Source organism: Sus scrofa, chromosome X (genome assembly GCF_054392235.1).
Source record: "Sus scrofa isolate SSC_HxYL_T2T_F1_AM1 chromosome X, Sscrofa_HxYL_maternal_Yorkshire_Landrace_v2.0, whole genome shotgun sequence".
NCBI lineage: Eukaryota > Metazoa > Chordata > Mammalia > Artiodactyla > Suidae > Sus > Sus scrofa.
In genome coordinates, this window is record NC_139401.1 from 112,638,273 (window position 1) to 112,658,595 (window position 20,323).

The following is a 20,323-nucleotide window of genomic DNA, read 5'->3' on the forward strand; positions in this document are numbered from 1 at the left end:
ACAATAAAATTCTGCATTTCCTATGACTCTCATTTTTCAAAATCACAAATTATTTTTTTCCAATTATTGAAAGTGGTTTTGAACCATGTTTATTGATTAATTTGAGACATGTTAACATTCAGGCTAGTTGTATGTCAATGTGATAATTTTTTAAAGTGTTCTTGAAACTCTAGACTTGAACCATTAATGAGGAGACATAATTGAACTTTAGTAGTGAAGGCTTGTAAATGTCTTAGTTGAAGACAGTGAAATGAATGTTACCTCAAACCTTTAAATTCTATTAAAAAAAAAGGTTTGGGTGTTTCTTTATTAATTTCTTTTTTTGTTTGTTTTGTTTTGTCTTGAGTTCATTTCTAACTTCTTTTTACATGACATGAAAGACACAAAGGGTCATTTGCTCAGTTAAAGACTAACGAGTAATAAAATTAAATATTTCATGTGTTACAGGAATGATTGGCACCAAAATAGCACTGCATATGGTTCAGTTTATACTGACAGGACAGCAGAATCCTCAGCTTTTAGTAAAATGGCTTCAAATGAGAGTATTTTCAAGGTTCCAGGGGATTCAAGATTTATCTTCTGTCACCTCTAGACCCTTTCAGAATTATAATGAGAAAGAAAAGTGCTGAAAATAAATAGAACTTATTTGTATATGGAACTAGTTCTCATCATAGATACCAAAAAAGCAGAATAACAATTTTCTGACAGGACGATTTCCTGACAGGACATGTTGGCATACCTCACAGTCATTCCTTTGCAGATATTTAAAACTGCTTTTGCTGTTCACATAAACATAAAGCCACATTTTGAAATGCCAATTCTAAATCTTGCTCAAATCTTTGTGAAAAAAGAGAATCAACATGTAGGATGGATATAGTCTCAATCAAATCTATGACCTAAAACCCTTCAAGATGCTGCAGAGTTTCCCTGTTATCTATTGAACCAAATCCATGCCCCTTCATTTCACTTTTTAGGTTTAGCAACTGCTTTCTTCTCTATTTTACCAACCTCCCTTTTTCATCAGTCTTCAGTAGTCTCTCTGTTTCAACCATGTTATCTATCATGTTTGTCATTCCAATGATCTGACTTAGCTTTGACTGGCCTTTGTGTTAACCATATAATAAGTGGGCCCTAAAGAGTTAAAAAAAAAAAAAAAAGAATAAAGCTTTTATTTCTCCCCAGTCTTCACATTCCCAGGGTATAAATCCCCTTTGAGACTGCCCTGTAGGTCAAGAAATTCATAAAAAGAACCAAGTTATGTACCTAAAAAGAGGACAATTGCTTTGTTTCCCAGGGCATAGTCATCTCTGTGACACTTGGCTAGGGAGCCATTTTTTTGCTTCTGAAATTATGTACATACTCATAGGAAAAAGTACATAATTCCAATGAATTAAGTTATTTAAAAAGAGAATACCAGAATTATTCTCCATACTATGGTGTAGGTTTTAATCTAAATTGAGAAGCATTAAAGGGTTAAACATAGTATTAAGCAAAGTGGGCTCAGGGATAGATAGTAGCAGAGGCAAGAGATATTTTCAGACTGAGGGCCAAAAGGGCCATGTAGCCTCAGAAGCAGCAAGGATGAAGAATTAGGAAACTGACTTAACTATTCCTGGATAAAGAATGTCCATCAACAAGAAAGATGGTCAAAGGTTAAAAAAAGACCCACAACTGTGTATTATGTCTGTAATTAGTGGTAACTGTGTATTGTTATAATTTTTTTATGGTTGCACCAGTGTCATATGGAAGTTCCCAGGCCATAGCTGCAGTAACGCCATATTCTTTAGCCCACTGGGCCAGGGTGGGGATCAAACCCATACCTCTGATGTGACCTGAACCACTGCAGTCAGATTCTTAACCCACTGTGCCACAGTGGGAACTCTCTGTTTATTGTTTTATAAAGTTAAAGAACTATATCCAAATTCTTGTGATAGAACATGATAGAAGATAGTATGAGAAAAAGAATGTGCATATATATATGACTAGGTCACTATGCTGTGCAGCAGACATTGGCACAACACTGTAAATCAACAATGCTTTAATTAATTTTTTAATGCAAAAAGGTAAAAAAAATCTATACAGAGAATTATTTCCATGAAATTTAGCCCTACTAGGTGAATCCTACCAGTTGATAATGACTTTGTCCAGGAAGTAACTAATTGTGACTAACTATGGTTACCTATACTCACAGCTAAGTGATGAAAAGCAAACAAGAGTTTTATACAAATGAGGACTTCCAGAAGGATGCTTGAAGGTGCAAATTCTATGCTGCACCATGGTAAATATCTTTCCTCCATTTTTCCACCTATATGGCTCCCTTCCCTTCTCCAAAAGTGGGTTCCAAACTTACCTCTACAATACATATTTTTGTATACATCAGCATAACTTGAAATCATTTGTATGTGGGGATGTTATATAAATGTCTATATAAGGAAATATTGTCTCCCCTGTTAGAAACAAAATGTAGATCATTTGTGGATTTAGCACTGGGTAGAAAACTTCCTAGGTGATGATGAATGTAGTAAATCAAAGTCACTCAGTGCCAAGGGAAGGTGAAAGTCAGAGGCTAAGCCTTCCACCCCCAACAGCTTCTTGTAGCTTCTCCCTTTAGTACTAAATCTTGGAAGATCTCAGTTGCATTAACTAAGAGGAAATGAAATTCCCTTAGTAGAGACTCTAAATTCATGGTCCATGGATGCAGAAGGACTTCAAATATTCCCCAAAACCTTGAAATAAATGACAGATATTTTGTGTATGTGCATTTTTTTTTTCTGAAAAGAAGATTCAGAGCTTCGATCAGATTCCTGAAGCATTTAGTAGTGCGCCCCCCTCTGCTTCCTGCTGCAAAGAACCATTACTCTGGGGATTGGGAGGTGCTGAAGGATTTTCAAAAGAATGGTATGACCTGATTTGTGCTGTACAAAGATCATTGATAACAATATGGAGGAGAGTCTGGAGTTCTCTTCATTAGAAGAAGAAACTTTAACACATAAAGTATGTATCCTATCTCCCTTAAATCTGTTACAGAGTGGCACCCGAAAAATAAAGAACTTACAACTTCAATTTGGCACTCAATACTGTTTGGAAACCATTTTTTTTTTTCAAATAAGAATGAATATTTAAAGCATGTAGCACACTGTGAACATCATCTACTAGAGCTGCACCTAATAGCGTAGCAGAAAGAACATAGGCTTTAATCAGTCATGGATTTATATTTTAACTCTGCTATTTATTCAAGCCATGTACTTCTATAAAATAGAGGTCATGATGATTATCTCTACATCATTGGGTTAGGACAAGGACTAAACAAAAGCTATATGTGAATCCACTCAAAAGAGTACTCAGCATACAGTGGTCAATAATATGTATTGTTATTAATATTCCCCTATCTCCATCTTCAGTCTTGCCTCATCTGAGCTGCAGGTATGTATGTACACTCCATCTTGGCCAGGTCAAAAACCTCCCTTGTTACTCATCTAAAGCTGCTGACTTGATGCAAACTTACAACAGATAGCCTTGTCTCTCCTTTATCTAAGAAGACTGAGATCATCAAGATACAAACGTCAACTCTTGCCACTCCATCTTGGAACATACTCCCTGTCTCATAAGAAGCAATGAATGCTTTCAAAGTCTTTGCTTCCACCTGAGATCCTGAAGCATTCTCCAATAGAGCCTTATTCAATTCATGACATTCATTTGTACTCATTCTTCAAATCCTTGTGATCTGGCATCTGAGACTGAAATTGTTAACTCTAAGGCAGTGGATCCTCATCTTGGATGTACTCTGGCATCCCCTGAGGAGATTTTTAAATGCTTGGGTTTCATCATTGAAAATTCTCATTTAATTGGTCTGAGATGGAGTTCCTTGGTGGCTCAGTGGGTTAAGGATCCGGGTTGTCACTGCTGTGGCATGGGTTTGATCCCTGGCCTGGGAACTTTTGCATGTCATGGGCACAGCCAAAAAAACAAAATAAAATAAAAATTGGTCTTAGATGCAGTGTTGGCACTAGGATTTGTAAAACTTCCCAGACTTTTAATGCCCAGAGAAAGTGGAGAATATCTGGTCTAAAGTCAGCAATGAGCTTATAAACTGCCTATTTATTTTTTGCCAATTTTCATTTTACTTGTTAATTCTGAAGTATTTGAGTATGTAGTCACATCTGCCCACTGGAAAACCTCTTCCCTTAGCTTATGTGATACCCCTTCCTTTTGATTCTTCCCTGACATTTCAAGACCAGCTCTTTTCTTCTGCCCACTATTTTAAATTCAGATGTTACCCAGGGTCTTATATTTGGCTCTCTTTGTCTCTGACTATACATATTCCCATTGAATGATCTTTTTTACTCTTCACTGCTTCAGGAACCATCTACTTCTAGATGATTACACATACATGCACACAGTGATACCATTTTCTTCAATTCAAGATGTGAATTTAGAGCTGTCTATCACTGCATACAGTTATAGCAGTGGGCTCTAATGTCAGACTGTCTGGGTTCCAATCCTAGTCCTATTACTTACTACCTCTGTAATAGTGGGCAAGTTATTTAGCATCTCTGTGCCTTTCTTTACTCATCTATAAAATGGGGATAATAATGAACCCAACCTTATAGCGTATTGGGAAGATTAAATGACATAACCCATCTAAAGTGGCTTACCCAGTGCCTGATACCTAATAAATGTTAGATACTTCACTTATAATCATTGTTCTCATTTCTCAAGCAGAGTACATGGTTCTAGCTTCTAGACTCCCATGGTACTTTATATATACCGCTACTATATTATCAATCACATTGCTTCACTGTAGCTACTTTATATTGTAAAATCCTAAAAGTACTTTGAATTCTTTGAGGGCAAAGACTGCTTTCTTATTCATCTATATCTTCAGAGTTTAACACAGAACTTGGCACAGATAAGCAGATCACAGACAGGAAATAAGTTTCATCTCTCTTGCCAACTCTAATTAATTGACAATGCTTACATGGAATGCTGTGATGATAAGGATGTGAGGCTGCAATTGGGCTCAATAAGAAAGAGCACCATGATTTGATTACGGATATCTACCACTGGGACAAGTAGAGGGAGCAGTGGCACAAGTGCTATGGATATTTCATGCCAGTTCTAGATGCTATATAAATAAATGTCTATTTATTAAGTTTTCATGAAAAAATGATACTGGCTGAAAGACATGAGCCATTGGAGTTGTTAAATACTTAGTTTTCTCTTATAGTTTAAGTTTTGGAACTGTCATAAATTTTTATGCTAGAAAGTTGTGGCAACTAGAAATATAACATGCTTACAGCAGAAAATTCATCACAGGTCATCAAATGCTATTGAAAATCTCATTTTATAGGCCATGCTACTTTATATTACACCAGCTATGATATTTACCCCATAAATACAGATCTGGAGATTGAGTTGTTTCAAGATTTTTGTAAGAACAGTTATCCAAACTATTTGTAGTAACTATAAGCCAACAATAGTTCATTCTACTGCTAAGTGTTTGAAATTAGAATCAGGAAATGTGCTTTTCAAATCTGGGCTCTGTCTACACCTTGAAATCACAAGTGGAAATACGGCTTGAGCAGTTTCTGCTGTGGGATAAAGTGGCTTATTAATCGGGGGTAATGAAGAGGAAAATTATAGTCACTTGTGACCATTTATTTCAAGATTAACTTCATCCACCTAACAAAGTATCTGGAACAGTTGACACTAAATGAATGTTTGATGCATAAATGAGAAAATGAAAAAATGGACAGATGGATGGATGTATGGATGAATAGAGGGAAGGCTAGGTAGATGGATGGATGGATGAATGGATGGATGGATGATGGATGGAGGGAGGGAGGGGTGGATGACAGATAAACTTTACTTCCACCCAATCTTGGTAAAAACAGATTGGCACTTTCAGTTTTCTCCCACCAGATGGCGATAATAAGAGATTTAGATTTAGGTTATAATACACCAAGTGGAAACCAACCAACAAAAACCAGATTAGGAGAAAGAGAAGCCACAAAAGAGAAGTTAAGAAGGGAGAAATGAAATGTTTGTATCAGCTGTAGTATCTCAGGAGTCTATGATCTTATGGGATTTGTAATAGGTCCTCCCTATACTTTTTTTTTTTTTTTAAATGCTTGGGTGACTTTTCATTCATAATTACTTTTTAGAAAAATGGCTATATCAAAACTAATTTTACCTATTATAAAAATTATACCGTAATTCTCATAACTAAAATAATTACCTTTGATTTATATACCCATATATTTATATTTTCATTTGTTTTATACTAATCTCTTAGTTAATTGATGCCTCTCTTAGAAGTGAGGCTGCTTGGGAACAATTGCTAGCCTATGTGCCTCCAGGAAATATACCCCTGCTATTAGAACTGCCAAAAATCATACAAAATAAGCTTGCCTAAGGCTCATTCATCCTATTAGCAAAGAATTGCGAATAAGATTAGATTAGTGTCTATCACCTAATTCAAAAGATTTTAGAAAATAAGACAATCAGTTTTAAAATCCAGCATTCTATGTACATGGTAGGGTGGGTGGCGGGGGTACTGCTTTTTTGGCAAATAAAGATAGTAATATGAAGATACTTTCAAATGAGAGTATTTCCTCTCATTGGTGTTTTCCCCAAACAAGCCCTGAATTCAATGACACAGTAACTTCCCTAAGAAGTGGAAAGAAATAAACAGACTCAGGAATATCTCATTATAAATTGTAAAGCATAACAACTGCCCTTTTCTAAAGATAAACAGAACAGAAAGGTTTTTTAAACCTCCTTGTAAACCCTTAGTCATCAGAACATAAAGAGGCTGGCAAGGCTTTTAGGGACATGAAGGAAAACTAAAAATCACTGAGTTCCTAAACACTTTCCCACTGATGATCACAATTTAATCCTTATCACAGCATTATGATGTACATATGGGAGGCAGTTAGCATAGTTAACAATGGAAACTTTGGCATCATAGACTTGATCTCCAATCCCAACTCTTACTACTTCTTCGCTGCAGAAAGTGGCAAACCTCAGTTACCTCATTGGTAAACTGGAGACAATATCTCATATCTCATAAGGTGTTCCTGAGAAGCAAATTTAAGCAGCTGGCAGAATACTGGAACAGAGCAGGTACTATTAAGTTTTATTATTATTATTACTACTGCTTTTATTTTTATTATTGTGATTATGGTTTAATGATGAGGATGATGAAGTCAACTTTGCAGTAAACTTTACAGGCTCAAAGAGCTGAAGTAACTTACTCAAGGCTGCATAGTTAGTAAGGTTAAAAGGCATTTAGCAGTGTCTGGAACTATAGCAGGTGCCCAATCAATTTTGTTAGTTTTCTGGAGGACTTTCATCATTAAAAATAATGAGTCAAGCTCATATCTAGCTAGGTTGATGCAAGATGCTACTGTATATTTGTGAAAATCAGAAACATTTTCTTTAAAACATAGGTAATAATATACAGACTAAAAAAATAAAGGGGATTCTGGACTACATAAAAATGATTATGGGGCCCACAATTTTGCCTAATGTAAAGTAATTCATTACTGCCCCGAAGAAGCATATATTTTCCCTTCTAGGTGACTCTAAAGATCATCCAGTCAGTGACAGGAAGAACCCAAGTTTCCAGATATTCACCTCCTGGATCTCTATCCTTTACACAAGTCAGTATACCAAAGGATGGTGATAGTTAAAAACCTAGATATTTGGGAAGATGGCAGAATAGAAGTACTGGAGCTCAACTTCTCTCCTAAAAACAACAAAATTCACAACTAAAGACTGAGCAATCTTCACCCAAATGGACCAGAAACCTTAAAAAAGATACCCTACTCCAGAAGAAAAAGAGGAGGCTACATCAAGAGGTAGGAGGGGTGATTTCATGATGTAAACAACCCCATACCTTCTGGGTGGGAAGCCCCACAGACTGGAAACTAACTGGTTCACAGAGACTCACCTACAGGAGTGAGAGTTCTGAGGTCCGCATCAAACTCTCATGTGTGGGGATCTGGCACGGGGAGAAAGAGCCCTTGGAGCATTTGGCATTGAAGGCCATTGGGGCTTGTGCGCAGGATTTCCACAGGACTGGGAGAAACGGAGACCCCATTCTTAAAAGGCACACACAGACTTTCACGTGCACTGGGTCCCAGGGCAAAGCAAAGTCTCCATGGGAATCTGGGTCAAACCTGACCACAGTTCTTGGAGGACATCCTGGGAAAACAGGGGTGAATGTGGCTTGTTGTGAGGGAAGAACATTGAAAGCAAAGCTCTCTGGAATATTCAGCAGCCTTGCCTTTCTCTGGAGGTGGCCATTTTGGGAAAATCTGGCCCCACCAGTCAGTCAGCACTGAGAACCCCCAGGGCAAACAACAACCCAGATGGGATCACAGCCCCACACCTCAGTAAACAGGCTACCTAAAGACCCCTCAGGCACACAGCTGCCTCTAATCCCATCCAGAGACTAAGCCCCACCCACCAGAGGGATTAGAATCCGCTCCTCCTACCAGGGGGCAGGCATCAGCCCCTCCCATCAGGAAGCCTACAGCAAAGCCCCCATACCAACTTCAACCATAGGGGGGCAGATGCCAAAGTAAGAGAGGCTACAATTCTACTCTCTGTAAAAAGGTCACCACACCAAAAACCTATAGAAATGAAAAGACGGAGAACTATAACTCAGATGAGGAAGAAAGAAAAAACCCCAGAAAATCAGCTAAGTGATGAGGAGATTCTCAGCCTCCAGGAAAAAGACTTTAGACTGTTGATACTGAAGATGATGCAAGACATTGGACATAAACTGGAGGCAAAGATGGATAACTTAGAGAAAACACTGAGCAAAAAGATACAAAATATAAAACTTAAACAAGAAGAGATGCAAAATAGAGTAACTGAAACAAAAAATTCACTAGAAGTGGCTAATGGCAGAATACAGGAGGCAGAAGATCAAATAAGCGAGGTGGAGGACAGACTAGTGGAAATTATGGATGCAGAACAGAAAAGAGAAAAAAGATTGAAAAGAATTGAAGAGAGTCTCAGGGAACTCTGGGACAATGTTAAACGCACAAACATCCGTATTATAGGGGTGCCAGAAGGAGAAGAGAGAGAGAAGAAGACAGAAAAAATATTCCAAGAGCTAATAGCCAAAACTTTTTAACATGGGGAAGGAACCACTTGTTCAAATACAGAAAGCACAACGAGTACCTTATAAAATAAACCCAAGGAGGAATACACTGAGACAATATTAATCAACCTGACCAAAATTAAAGACAAAGAGAAAATCTTGAAAGCAGCTAGGGAAAAGAAACAAGTAACATACAAGAGAACCCCAAAAAGGTTATCAGCAGATTTTTCAGCAGAAACTCTGCAGGCCAGTAGGGAGTGGCATGATATACTTAATGTGATGAAAGGAAAAAACCTCCAACCAAGATTACTCTACCCAGCAAAGCTCTCATTCACATTTGAAGGAGAAATCAAAACCTTCACAGATAAGCAAAAGCTGAGAGAATTCAGCAATACTAAACTGGCCTTACAACAAATACTAAAGGAACATCCATAGGCAGAAAAGAACAAGAGAAAAAGGAAAGAAAAAAGAGCAGCAAAAGCAAATACAAAGCAATTAATAAAATGGCAATAAGAACAAACATATCAATAGTTACCTTCAATGTGAATGGACTAAACGCCCCAACCAAAAGACATCGCCTGGCTGAATGGATACAAAAACAAGACCCATATATACGCTGTCTTCAAGAGACCCATTTCACCTCTAGGGACACATACAAAGGGAAAGTGAGAGGATGGAAGAAAATATTTCACACAAATGGGCATCAAAAGAAAGCTGGATTAGCAATACTCATATCAGACAAAATAGACTTTAAAAGGAAAACTATTTTAAGGGACAAAGAAGATCATTACATAATGATCAAAGGGTCAATCCAAGAAGAAGATATAAAAATTTTGAATATCGTGACACCCAACATAGCTTCACCACAATATATAAGGCGGCTACTAACAACCTTAGAAGGCCAAATCGACAATAACACAATAATAGAGGGGGACATTAACACCCCACTTATAGCAGTGGACAGATCATCCAGACAGAAAATCAATAAGGAAACACAGCCTGAATGAAGCATTAAACCAGATGGACTTAATAGATATTTATAGGACATGCCATCCAAAAGCAACAGAATACACATTTTTCTCAAGTGTACATGGAACATTCTCTAAGATTGATCACTTCCTGGGCCAAAAATTCAGCCTCAGTAACTTTAAGAAAATTGAAATCATATCAAACATCTTTTCCGACCACAATGCTATAGGACTGGAAATCAACAACAAGAAAAAAACTGCCAAAAACAGGAACACGTGGAGAATCAATAACATGCTACTAAACAACCATTGGATCACGGAAGAAATCAAACAGGAAATGAGAAAATACCTAGAAGCAAATGACAACGAAGATACGACACTACAAAACCTATGGGATACAGCAAAAGGCATTCTATGAGGAACATTTACACAAATACAACCCCACTTCAGGAAAGAAGAAAAAGATCAAATAAACAAGCTAACTTTATATCTAAAGCAGCTTGAGAGAGAACAGACAAGACCTAAAGTGAGTAGAAGGAAAGAAATCATAAAGATCAGAGCAGAAATCAATGAAAGAGAAATGAAGAAAACCATAGAAAAGATCAATGAAATGAAAAGCTGGTTCTTTGAAAAGATCAACAAAATTGATAAATCCTTAGCCAGACTTCTCAAGAAAAAGAGAGAGAGGACTCAAATCAATAAAATTAGAAATGAAAAAGGAGAAGTAACAACGGACATCACAGAAATACAAAGGATCATAAGTGACTACAATATGCAACCATATGCCCATAAAACAGAAAACCTAGAAGAAATGCAGAAATTCTTAGAAAAGTACAATCTTCCAAGACTAAACCAAGATGAAATAGAAAAGATAAACAGACCAATCACAAGAACTGAAATTGCAACTGTGATTGAAAAACCTCCAACAGACAGAAGTCCAGGACCAGATGGCTTCCCAGGCGAATTCTGTCAAACATTTAGAGAAGAGCTAACACCTATCCTTCTGAAACTGTTCCAAAAAACTGCAGAGGAAGGGTCACTCCCAAACTCATTTTATGAGGCCACCATCACCCTGATACCCAAACGAGACAAAGATGCCACAAAAAAAGAAAACGACAGGCCAATTACACTGATGAACACTGATGCAAAAGTCCTCAACAAAATCCTAGCAAACTGCAACCAACAATACATTAAAAGGAGTGTACATCATGATCAAGTGGGATTTATCCCAGGGATGCAAGGGTTCTTCGATATCCACAAATCCATCAGTGTGATACACCACATTAACAAAGTGAAGAATAAAAACCATGTGATCCTCTCAATAGACACTGAAAAAGCCTTTGACAAAATCCAACACCCATTTCCGATAAAAACCCTTCAGAAAGTGGGCATAGCGGGAACCTACCTCAACATAATAAAGGCCATATATGACAAACCCACAGCGAACATCATTCTCAATGGTGAAAAGCTGAAAGAATGCCCACTGAGATCAGGAACAAGACAAGGATGTCCGCTCTCGCCACTCCTCTTCAACATAGTTCTGGAAGTCCTAGCCACGGCAATCAGAGAAGTAAAAGAAATAAAAGGAATCCAAATTGGAAAGGAAGAAGTAAAACTATCCCTATTTGCAGATGACATGATACTATACCTAGAGAATCCTAAAGACTCTACCAGAAAACTGTTAGAGCTCATCCATGAATTTGGCAACATCGCAGGATCCAAAATTAATACACAGAAATCGATGGCATTTCTATACACTAACAATGAAAGATCAGAAAGAGAAATTAGGGAAGCAATCCCGTTTACCATCACATCCAAAAGAATAAAATACCTAGGAGTAAACCTGCCCAAAGAGACAAAAGACCTGTACTCTGAACAAGTACACTATAAGACACTGATGAGAGAAATCAAAGATGACACAAATAGATGGAAAGACATGCCATGCTCTTGGATTGGAGGAGTCAATATTATCAAAATGACTATACTACCCAAGGCAATCTACATATTCAATGCAATCCCTATCAAATTACCAAGGACGTTTTTCACAGAACTCGAACAAAATATTTTCAAGTTTGTTTGGAAGCACAAAAGACCCAGAATAGCCAAAGACATCCTGAAAAAGAAAAACAGAGCTGGAGGCATCAGGCTCCCAGACATCAGGCTATACTACAAAGCAACAATCATCAAATCCATATGGTGTTGGCACAGAGACGGAAATAGAGATCAGTGCAACAGGATAGAAAGCCCAGAATTAAACCCACGCAGCTACAGCTAACTAATCTACGACAGAGGAGGCAAGGATATACAATGGAGAAAGGACAGCCTGTTCAAGAAGTGGTGCTGGGAAAACTGGACAGCCACATGGAAAAGAATGAAATTAGAACACTCACTAACACCATACACAAAAATAAACTCCAAATGGATTAAAGACCTAGATATAAGACCAGACACTATAAAACTATTGGAGGAAAACATTGGCCAAACACTCTCCCACATAAATAAATACATAAACAACAGCAACATCTTCTCAGATCCACCCCTTAGAGTAATGGCAGTAAAAACAAAAATAAACAAATGAGGCCTAATCAAACTTAAAAGTTTCTGCACAGCAAAGGAAACCCTAAACAAAACGAAAAGACAATCCACAGAATGGGAGGAAATCTTTGCAAGTGAATCAACTGACTAGGGATTCATCTCCAAAATTTACAAACAACTTCTATACCTCCATACCAAAAAAACAAACAACCCCATCCAAAAATGGGCAGAAGATCTAAACAGACAGTTCAAAAAGAAGACATACAGATGCCCGAGAAACACATGAAAGGATGTTCAACATCACTCATTAGAGAAATGCAAATCAAAACCACTATGAGGTACCACCTTCCACCAGCCAGAATGGCCATCATCCAAAAGTCTGCAAACAAGAAGTGTGGAGAAAAAGGAACCCTAGTACACTGTTGGTGGGATTGTAAATAGGTGCAACCACTGTGGAAAGCAGTATGGAGATTCCTCCGAAAACTAAAAATAGAACTACCATTTGATCCAGCAATCCCACTCCTGGGCATCTATCCAGAGAAAACCACGACTTGCAAAGACACATGTACTCCAATGTTCACTGCAGCACTATTTACAATAGCTAAGATATGGAAACAACCTAAATGTCCACTGACAGAGGAGTGGCTAAAGAAGATTTGGTACATATATACAATGGAATATTACTCAACCATTAAAATGAATGAAATACCGGCATTCTTAGCAACATGGATGGATCTAGAAACTATCATGCTAAGTGAAGTCAACCATACAATGAGACACCAACATCAAATGCTTTCACTGACATGTGGAATCTGATAAAAGGACAGACCGAACTTCTTTGCAGAACAGATGCTGACTCACAGACATTGAAAAACTTATGGTCTCTGGAGGAGACAGTTTGGGGGGTGGGGGGATGTGCTTGGGCTGTGGGATGGAAATCCTGTGAAACCAGATTGTTATCATCATTATACAACTACAGATGTGATAAATTCATTTGAGTAATTAAAAAAATTAAAAAAACAAAGAAACAAAACAAAACAAACCAAAAAACCCTAAAGGGGTTAAAACCTTTATGTCAATTCATGGATAATAGATTCAAGATTTTGTCCTTGACCTTTCTCAGGTCTCACTCTATACTTTCCTCCCTGGTAATCTCATCCATCCTCAAGCATCTCCTACTATAAGATGCTGGTGAACTCAAATTTACTTATATGAAGAGTGGGAAATTCCATCTGGATGTCACCCAAGCAACTTAAACATAACATGTCCAGAAAAACATTCATTCTCATACCTTCCAAATCCACTCTTCCTATTTGCCTTCTCTTTGTAAATGGATCACCATCCTCCCAGCACACCAAACTTGAAACTTAAAGTCATCCTTGACTCTGTTATCTCTTTTAACCTTAACAAGTAATCAATTACTAAGTCTTATCAATTCTACCACACTAATACCTCTTGAATATGTTTCTTCACCTCTACTGATACAGCCAGGGTTTAGACATTCATCACCATTCTTAGCCATGGCTAATTCAGTGGCTTCATAGATAGTCTCCTTGCATCCAATTTTTCCCAATTGCAATCAATCTTCTACACTGCTGCTTACACATCTACAATTCTCTGCTATACTTCTCATCCTAAAAATTATATTTCATCATGAAATTCTCTATCACTTAAGAGCTTTTTTAAAAAAAAAAATGTTGAAAGGAAAAAAGAACTCCTAAATTGGGCATGCAAGAATTTTTGTTATCTGGATCCAGTGCACCTCACTCTATGCATATTGAAATTTTCATCATTCTGAGCCATTTCACAGTTTTATGTTTTTGCACCTGTTAATCTACCCTCTTGGAAAGTCCTTTTCCTATTGAACTCTTATTTAAATGTTGAAACTTTGATCAAATATCACCTTTCTATGGACCCTGATTGCCCTGTGTACTTCCATAGCACTTTATCTCTCTATAATACTACTTACTACATTTAACAGTAATGATTTGTTGGATTTCTATTTTCTCCACAACATTATGTTTCCTATAAGCAGTAACTATCAGAGTCATTTTCATCTGAAGCATCTGACTGGAGGCTTAACACATAGCAAGTGCTAAATAAAAGGTCTTTTAGTAATAATAGGTTATTAAAAGGAAATTAGGATGACATCCTAGAAGACAACCTTCCCTCTCAAAATTCATTTTGATCACAATGCACAGATACAAAATCTGAGACTGGTTAGTTCTTCAGACTGACTCAATACAAAATTGCTTATATTTTTAGAACAAACTGTCACCAAAAGTGCATTCTTATTTAAATTCACAACATTATTAGGTCAAGCACTCTCATAAGTCACAACTCACAACAGTAAGTTTATATTCTGTAAAGACAAACTTAGAAATATTTTAATGGGAACCACACATTTCTTAAAGCCTAATAGAGTCAAAAAATTTCCATAGGAATATATTTCCCCAATTTCCAGTTAGACAAAAGAATAAAATTACTTTATAACAAAGTTTCACAGTCTTTAGCTGTGTAAATAGGGAAGATTAAAATGAATTATTTGAAAAGACAGATAAAAGAGTTTTACCAGGTATGTTAAGAGCTATAAAATGAGTAACATAGTTAATATAAGCATTTAATGTAAATATTGTGATGAATATCTTAAATCTTTGGCTCAATTTAAAGTTTTGTTTTTGTTTTTCTTTTTATGCCCGCACCTGCAGCATATGAAAGTTCCCAGGCTAGAGCTCTAATCAGAGCTGCAACTGAGGCCTAGGGATCCAAGATGCATCTGTGATCTACACCAGAGCTTGAGGCAACGTAGGATCCTGAACCCACTGAATGAGGCTAAGGATCGAACCTGCAACCTCACAGAGACAACATCGGATCTTTACCCTACTGAGCCACAACAGGAACCCCTAAAGTATTTCTCCTTTAAGATTCTAATACTTTTTTTTTTTTTTTTTTTTTTTGTCTTTTTGCCACTTCTTTGGGCCACTCCGGCAGCATATGGAGGTTTCCAGGCTAGAGGTCCAATCGGAGCCGTAGCTACCCGCCTATGCCAGAGCCTCAGCGACGCAGGATCCAAGCCGCGTCTGTAACCTACACCACAGCTCATGGCAACGCCGGATCGTTAACCCACTGAGCAAGGGCAGGGATCGAACCCACAACCTCATCGTTCCTAGTCGGATTCGTTAACCACAGAGCCACAACGGGAACTCCTCTAATACTTTTTTGAATGCAGTAATTTTTATTTGTAATAACCACATTTTCCATGGTCTATGGTGGTCTTTGAGAATTTGCATTTCTAACAAATCCGTGAGTAATGCTCTTCCTGCTAGTCCAGGGTTCATGCTTTGAGAATCAATGATCTAGATGATCAAATCTATTGTTTAAGCCTGAACATTGACTTATTATTCTTTTTTTAAAAAGTAACCTGTACCAATGTCAGTATCTTTTTTTCTATGGAGTTAAAATACTACATATTTTATAATCACAAAATAGTGTCTAGTACTAGTTATCTATCAATTGAAAAGAAATAAGGAAATCATATTTCTATCTGTTTTCTATTTATTAGAAACTGTTTTATCAATCCATAATTGAGAAACCAAGTCTGAACAAAGGATATGCCCCATATTATGGCTGTGGTAGGAAGGGGTCCAACAAATTCTTACCTTTTCTTAGGACTGTGCTGCACAAGGTTTCAGCATTTCTGTTGATAGACTTTTTGGACCTTTGCTTGGTAGTTCTCCACTAACGTTTTAAAGCTCTTTTAGATGTCACATATTTATTTGAGACTCTCGTCCCATATAGGCAATGGCTTGAAAAGCACTTAGCTGTTTACTTTTCATCTTACTATAAATTATTTATCCTTCAGTCTGTAAATGGCTATTTGTAGGATTAGACAAATTTTGAATGCTCTGATAAGAGGATTGTTGCATCCAAATTCATGCATAATCCGTAAAAAGCACATGTAACCTACAACCTCAGCTGGATTGGCATATGAAACAGTTTCACTAAGCATATGTAAGCAGTGCAAATTATTAACCAGTTAACATCAGCAAATTTGTTTTTGAAACATAAGTTCAAGCACACAAGCATTCTCTAATGAGAAATGATATTAGCTATAAAAATTCAATAAAAATGTACCTTGAGTAGATTTCTCTACTTCTTTCCTCTTCCTACTCTGGCTATTGTAATTCATTCTCAGCTCTTGGTTATACTCATGCAGAGTTTCTCTGGAGTTGTATGACTGTCTTGGTTTTCTTCCATCTTCACTCTCATCAGAAGAACTGGTATAAGCTAGGTCCATTTCATGCTTGACTTTTGACAGAGGCTGGTAGGGTTTGCAGTCTGTTTGCTCCATCTCTGATTAAGCAAGCTCAGTTTCATGAAAAAAAAAGGAAGAGAAACTCCTTTAATGCAAGCAGTCCTGAAAGAGAGAGGGGAAAACACAAGCCTTCTTAGATTTGCCCTTTTGTGAGGAAATACATCTGGCAGATTCACAATTAGTCCTGATAATACTATCAAAAGAGGGAAGCAAAAGACAAACTACATAAGAGGAAGCTAGCCAGAGGCAATAATAACTCTGAGTTACAGGCATATATTGTTAAGCATTTAGGATTAAACTGGAGGCAGCAGTATCAGAAAATACTCAAGGTACAAAAAAAAGCCTTCAAAATTATTATTGTTATTACTATTTTTGTCTTTTCAGGGCCACACCTGCAGTACATGGAGTTTCCCAGGCTAGGGGTCTAATCAGCTGCCAGCCTACACCAGAGCCACAGCAACACCAGATCCAAACCGACCTATACCTACACCACAGCTCATGGCAACACTGGATCCTTAACCCACTGAGCAAGGCCAGGGACTGAACTCGTAACCTCATGGTTCCTAGTCGGAATCTTTTCCACTGCGCCATGACAGGAACTCAGCCTTCAAAATTATTTGTATTGGAATGCAAATAAAGGACAACATTGGTCTATGATGTGTGCGTATTTTAATGTTAAAGTCAGTGGTTAGGTTAAAAAAAAATTATAAGATTTTAAAGTGGCCAGGAGTACAAATATTAACCCAGCACATCTTACATTTGAAATGAAAACTGGTAAGAGAACTATGTTCAGGAAAAAAACAAAAACAAAAACAAAAAAACCCCCCAAAAAACAAACAAAAAAAAACATTCTTGCCTCTGGTTTAATATTGAATTTAGGAAAGGGGCTCTGAGGAAGAGAAGGATTCTGAGTTAGAGAGGCTCATGAAATAAAGTGTCCTTAAGGGGGACTGAGCTCTTTGTGTTCATATCGTGGCTTCTGTGCCTCAGGCTTGCAGAGCATTTTTAACGAGTTAGGTAGTGGTAAATTTTTGTTCTTCATAGTACCGAGAGGATATAAACAACACTTCTGGTGAGTATACTGGTGTAGGAACAGCAGGATTTAAATAGGGTTTAGAAATAGAAATTTAAAACTTCATGATAAATCATTGAAAGAACCCCCCTTCCCCACAGAATGCTGAGCTCGGAGCCACTAAGGCTCTTAAGACCAGTAGAGGCATTATCCCCCTTACTTAGCACAGAGCAGTTTGAGAAGCTCAAACTCCATCTGAGATGTCAAAGTCTTCTGAAAAGTTTAAAGCCTTGTAAAAATGTTCTTATTTTCATTCTTTATGTTATTTTACCATCCTTTTCATCCACTATTGCAACTTTGCAACTTGGTCCTTTCACACAATGTTAAAGAAACCTAGCTTGAAACCAAATAATGCTATGATTTTATTTTGCAGTGAAAATAATTCCTTTTTTTTCAGCTCTTCACTATATGTATTTTTAAAGAAAGCTACAGACATCTAGATGATGGCTTCTCAATCATGAACAATATATCATTTTTTAGAATTTCCAGCTTTAATCTCTTTTTTAATAAGTTCCCATAGCATGGTCTTCAGAAGGTAGACACTTTGTCTGGACTTTAGGCCTTGATTTGATAAAAAACAGTACAAAGTGAAAAAAATGTACCAATAGCAGACTTTGAGAGACACACACTTGCAGCTCTAGACTGGGATTTCACCCAGAAAGAGGGCATCAATAAAATTAATTTCACTTCATTTTGACTAACACATACAGTTCTTCATTAAAGAGTGAAAGTTTAGGAGTTCCTATTGTGGCTTAGTGGATTAAGAACCCAACTAGCATCCATGAGGACAAGGGTTTGATCCCTGGCTGGCCTCACTCAGTGTGTTAAGAATCTGGTGTTGCCATGAGCTTTGGTGTAGGTCACAGACATGGCTCAGATTTGGCGTGGCTGTGGCGTAGGTTGACAGCTACAGCTCCAATTCAACCCCTAGCCTGGGAACTTCCATATATTGCAGGTACAGTTCTAAAAAAAAAAAAAAAAATGAAAGTTTACCAAACAGGTGTAGAGAGCTATTCTCCACATAAAGTCAATGACAATGCAAAAATGTCAATCAAGGAACTTATAATTAAAAATAAATATAAAATGCTTAGAAAATGTTATAATATGGAGATAAATAGTTATTGTTTTATTTTCTAAAGCACACTTCCCATCTCTCACTTGCTCTTTCAATGAAGTCTTTGGTTCACTCTGTCTGGATTAACATAGCAGAGGTATGGCCAAAATAATGCTCCTTCTTAAGCCTTAGTTTATACCACTCAAACCTGACAAGTTAAATTTAAAAAATGAAAAATAATATCTCACTTCTAATTCCTAATGTTGTGTTTTGGCTACTATGATTTGTCATGTTAAAATCACCTCTATTTTTAATGAATGGAAATCTAGACCTTCTCCTTTCCCTCAGTATGTGTATTTGCAACATGAAAACTGGAGGGAGATGGGGGGAGAGAGGGATTCCTATAGCCATTTTGAACCATTCTTGAAGTATAGTCAGCTAGGAATATCACATCTAGTCAAAGTTATTGATTATCCCTTGGAAACAACCTTCCTTTACACCACAAATTGGTAAAACAAACAAACACATTTTAAACACACATACAGACACACACACACAAGAAAAAATAGTCCTTCCTTGCTGCCTGACCCTCAACCACAACTTCCTATCTTAAATATCTGTGTCAGTGGACCCAGGTGGCAGAAGATACATTCCAGTCTCTCATGATACAAAGGTATAGATAACTGTGTGCCTAGAGCTTAGAAAGTGTATAATTGTGAGATTTACCAAGTTCTTAAGAGACAGAACTTGACATCAGTCACAACTACTTCACTCATTGAAAAATTAAAAATGTTAAAACATTAAGAAATTAATATTTTAAATGTAACAGTGTGAAAGCATAGAAATTCTGCAAAGATGTTGTTTTAAATACTCTAAGGTAAAGGCTCATATTTGCCTAATTGACTTTTTCACTCAGTGCCTATCATCTTGCACATTTAGTGCATCCTATCATTTAGGCATGATGATACTGTCAATTCATACAAAAACCAAATGTATGTACAATGCAATTCACTTCAAAACAATTTTTAATTTCTCTATTATTTTTATAATGATGGTTTTTTTTAAAGCAATTGTGTAGGTAAAACACATGATGCTATGTAACAGAGTCAAAAAAAAAAGTCTATTATCTTTGCTACCGCAGAAGATCTATTCAGACAGATCTTATAGTATAAATTCAAATGTCACCACCTGTGGTTTACCCTTGTGTTTCCCACTTTCTGCTTGCTAACAAGATAAACTCCAAGGTGATTTCAGAGGAGACCCA

General features: G+C 37.1%; 1 protein-coding gene across 10 annotated transcripts in view; it reads right to left on the reverse strand.

Annotated features, from left to right (window-relative positions):
* Positions 1-20,323, reverse strand: part of TENM1 (teneurin transmembrane protein 1) — a 908,801-nt gene that overhangs the window by 544,550 nt on the left and 343,928 nt on the right. For all 10 annotated transcript variants that reach the window (XM_021080671.2, XM_085007213.1, XM_003135358.6 and 7 more), the window contains one exon: positions 16,753-17,035. In XM_021080671.2, the coding sequence (XP_020936330.1) occupies positions 16,753-16,969 (217 nt within the window). In that variant the 5' untranslated portion in view covers positions 16,970-17,035. The remainder of the gene's footprint in view (positions 1-16,752; positions 17,036-20,323) is intronic.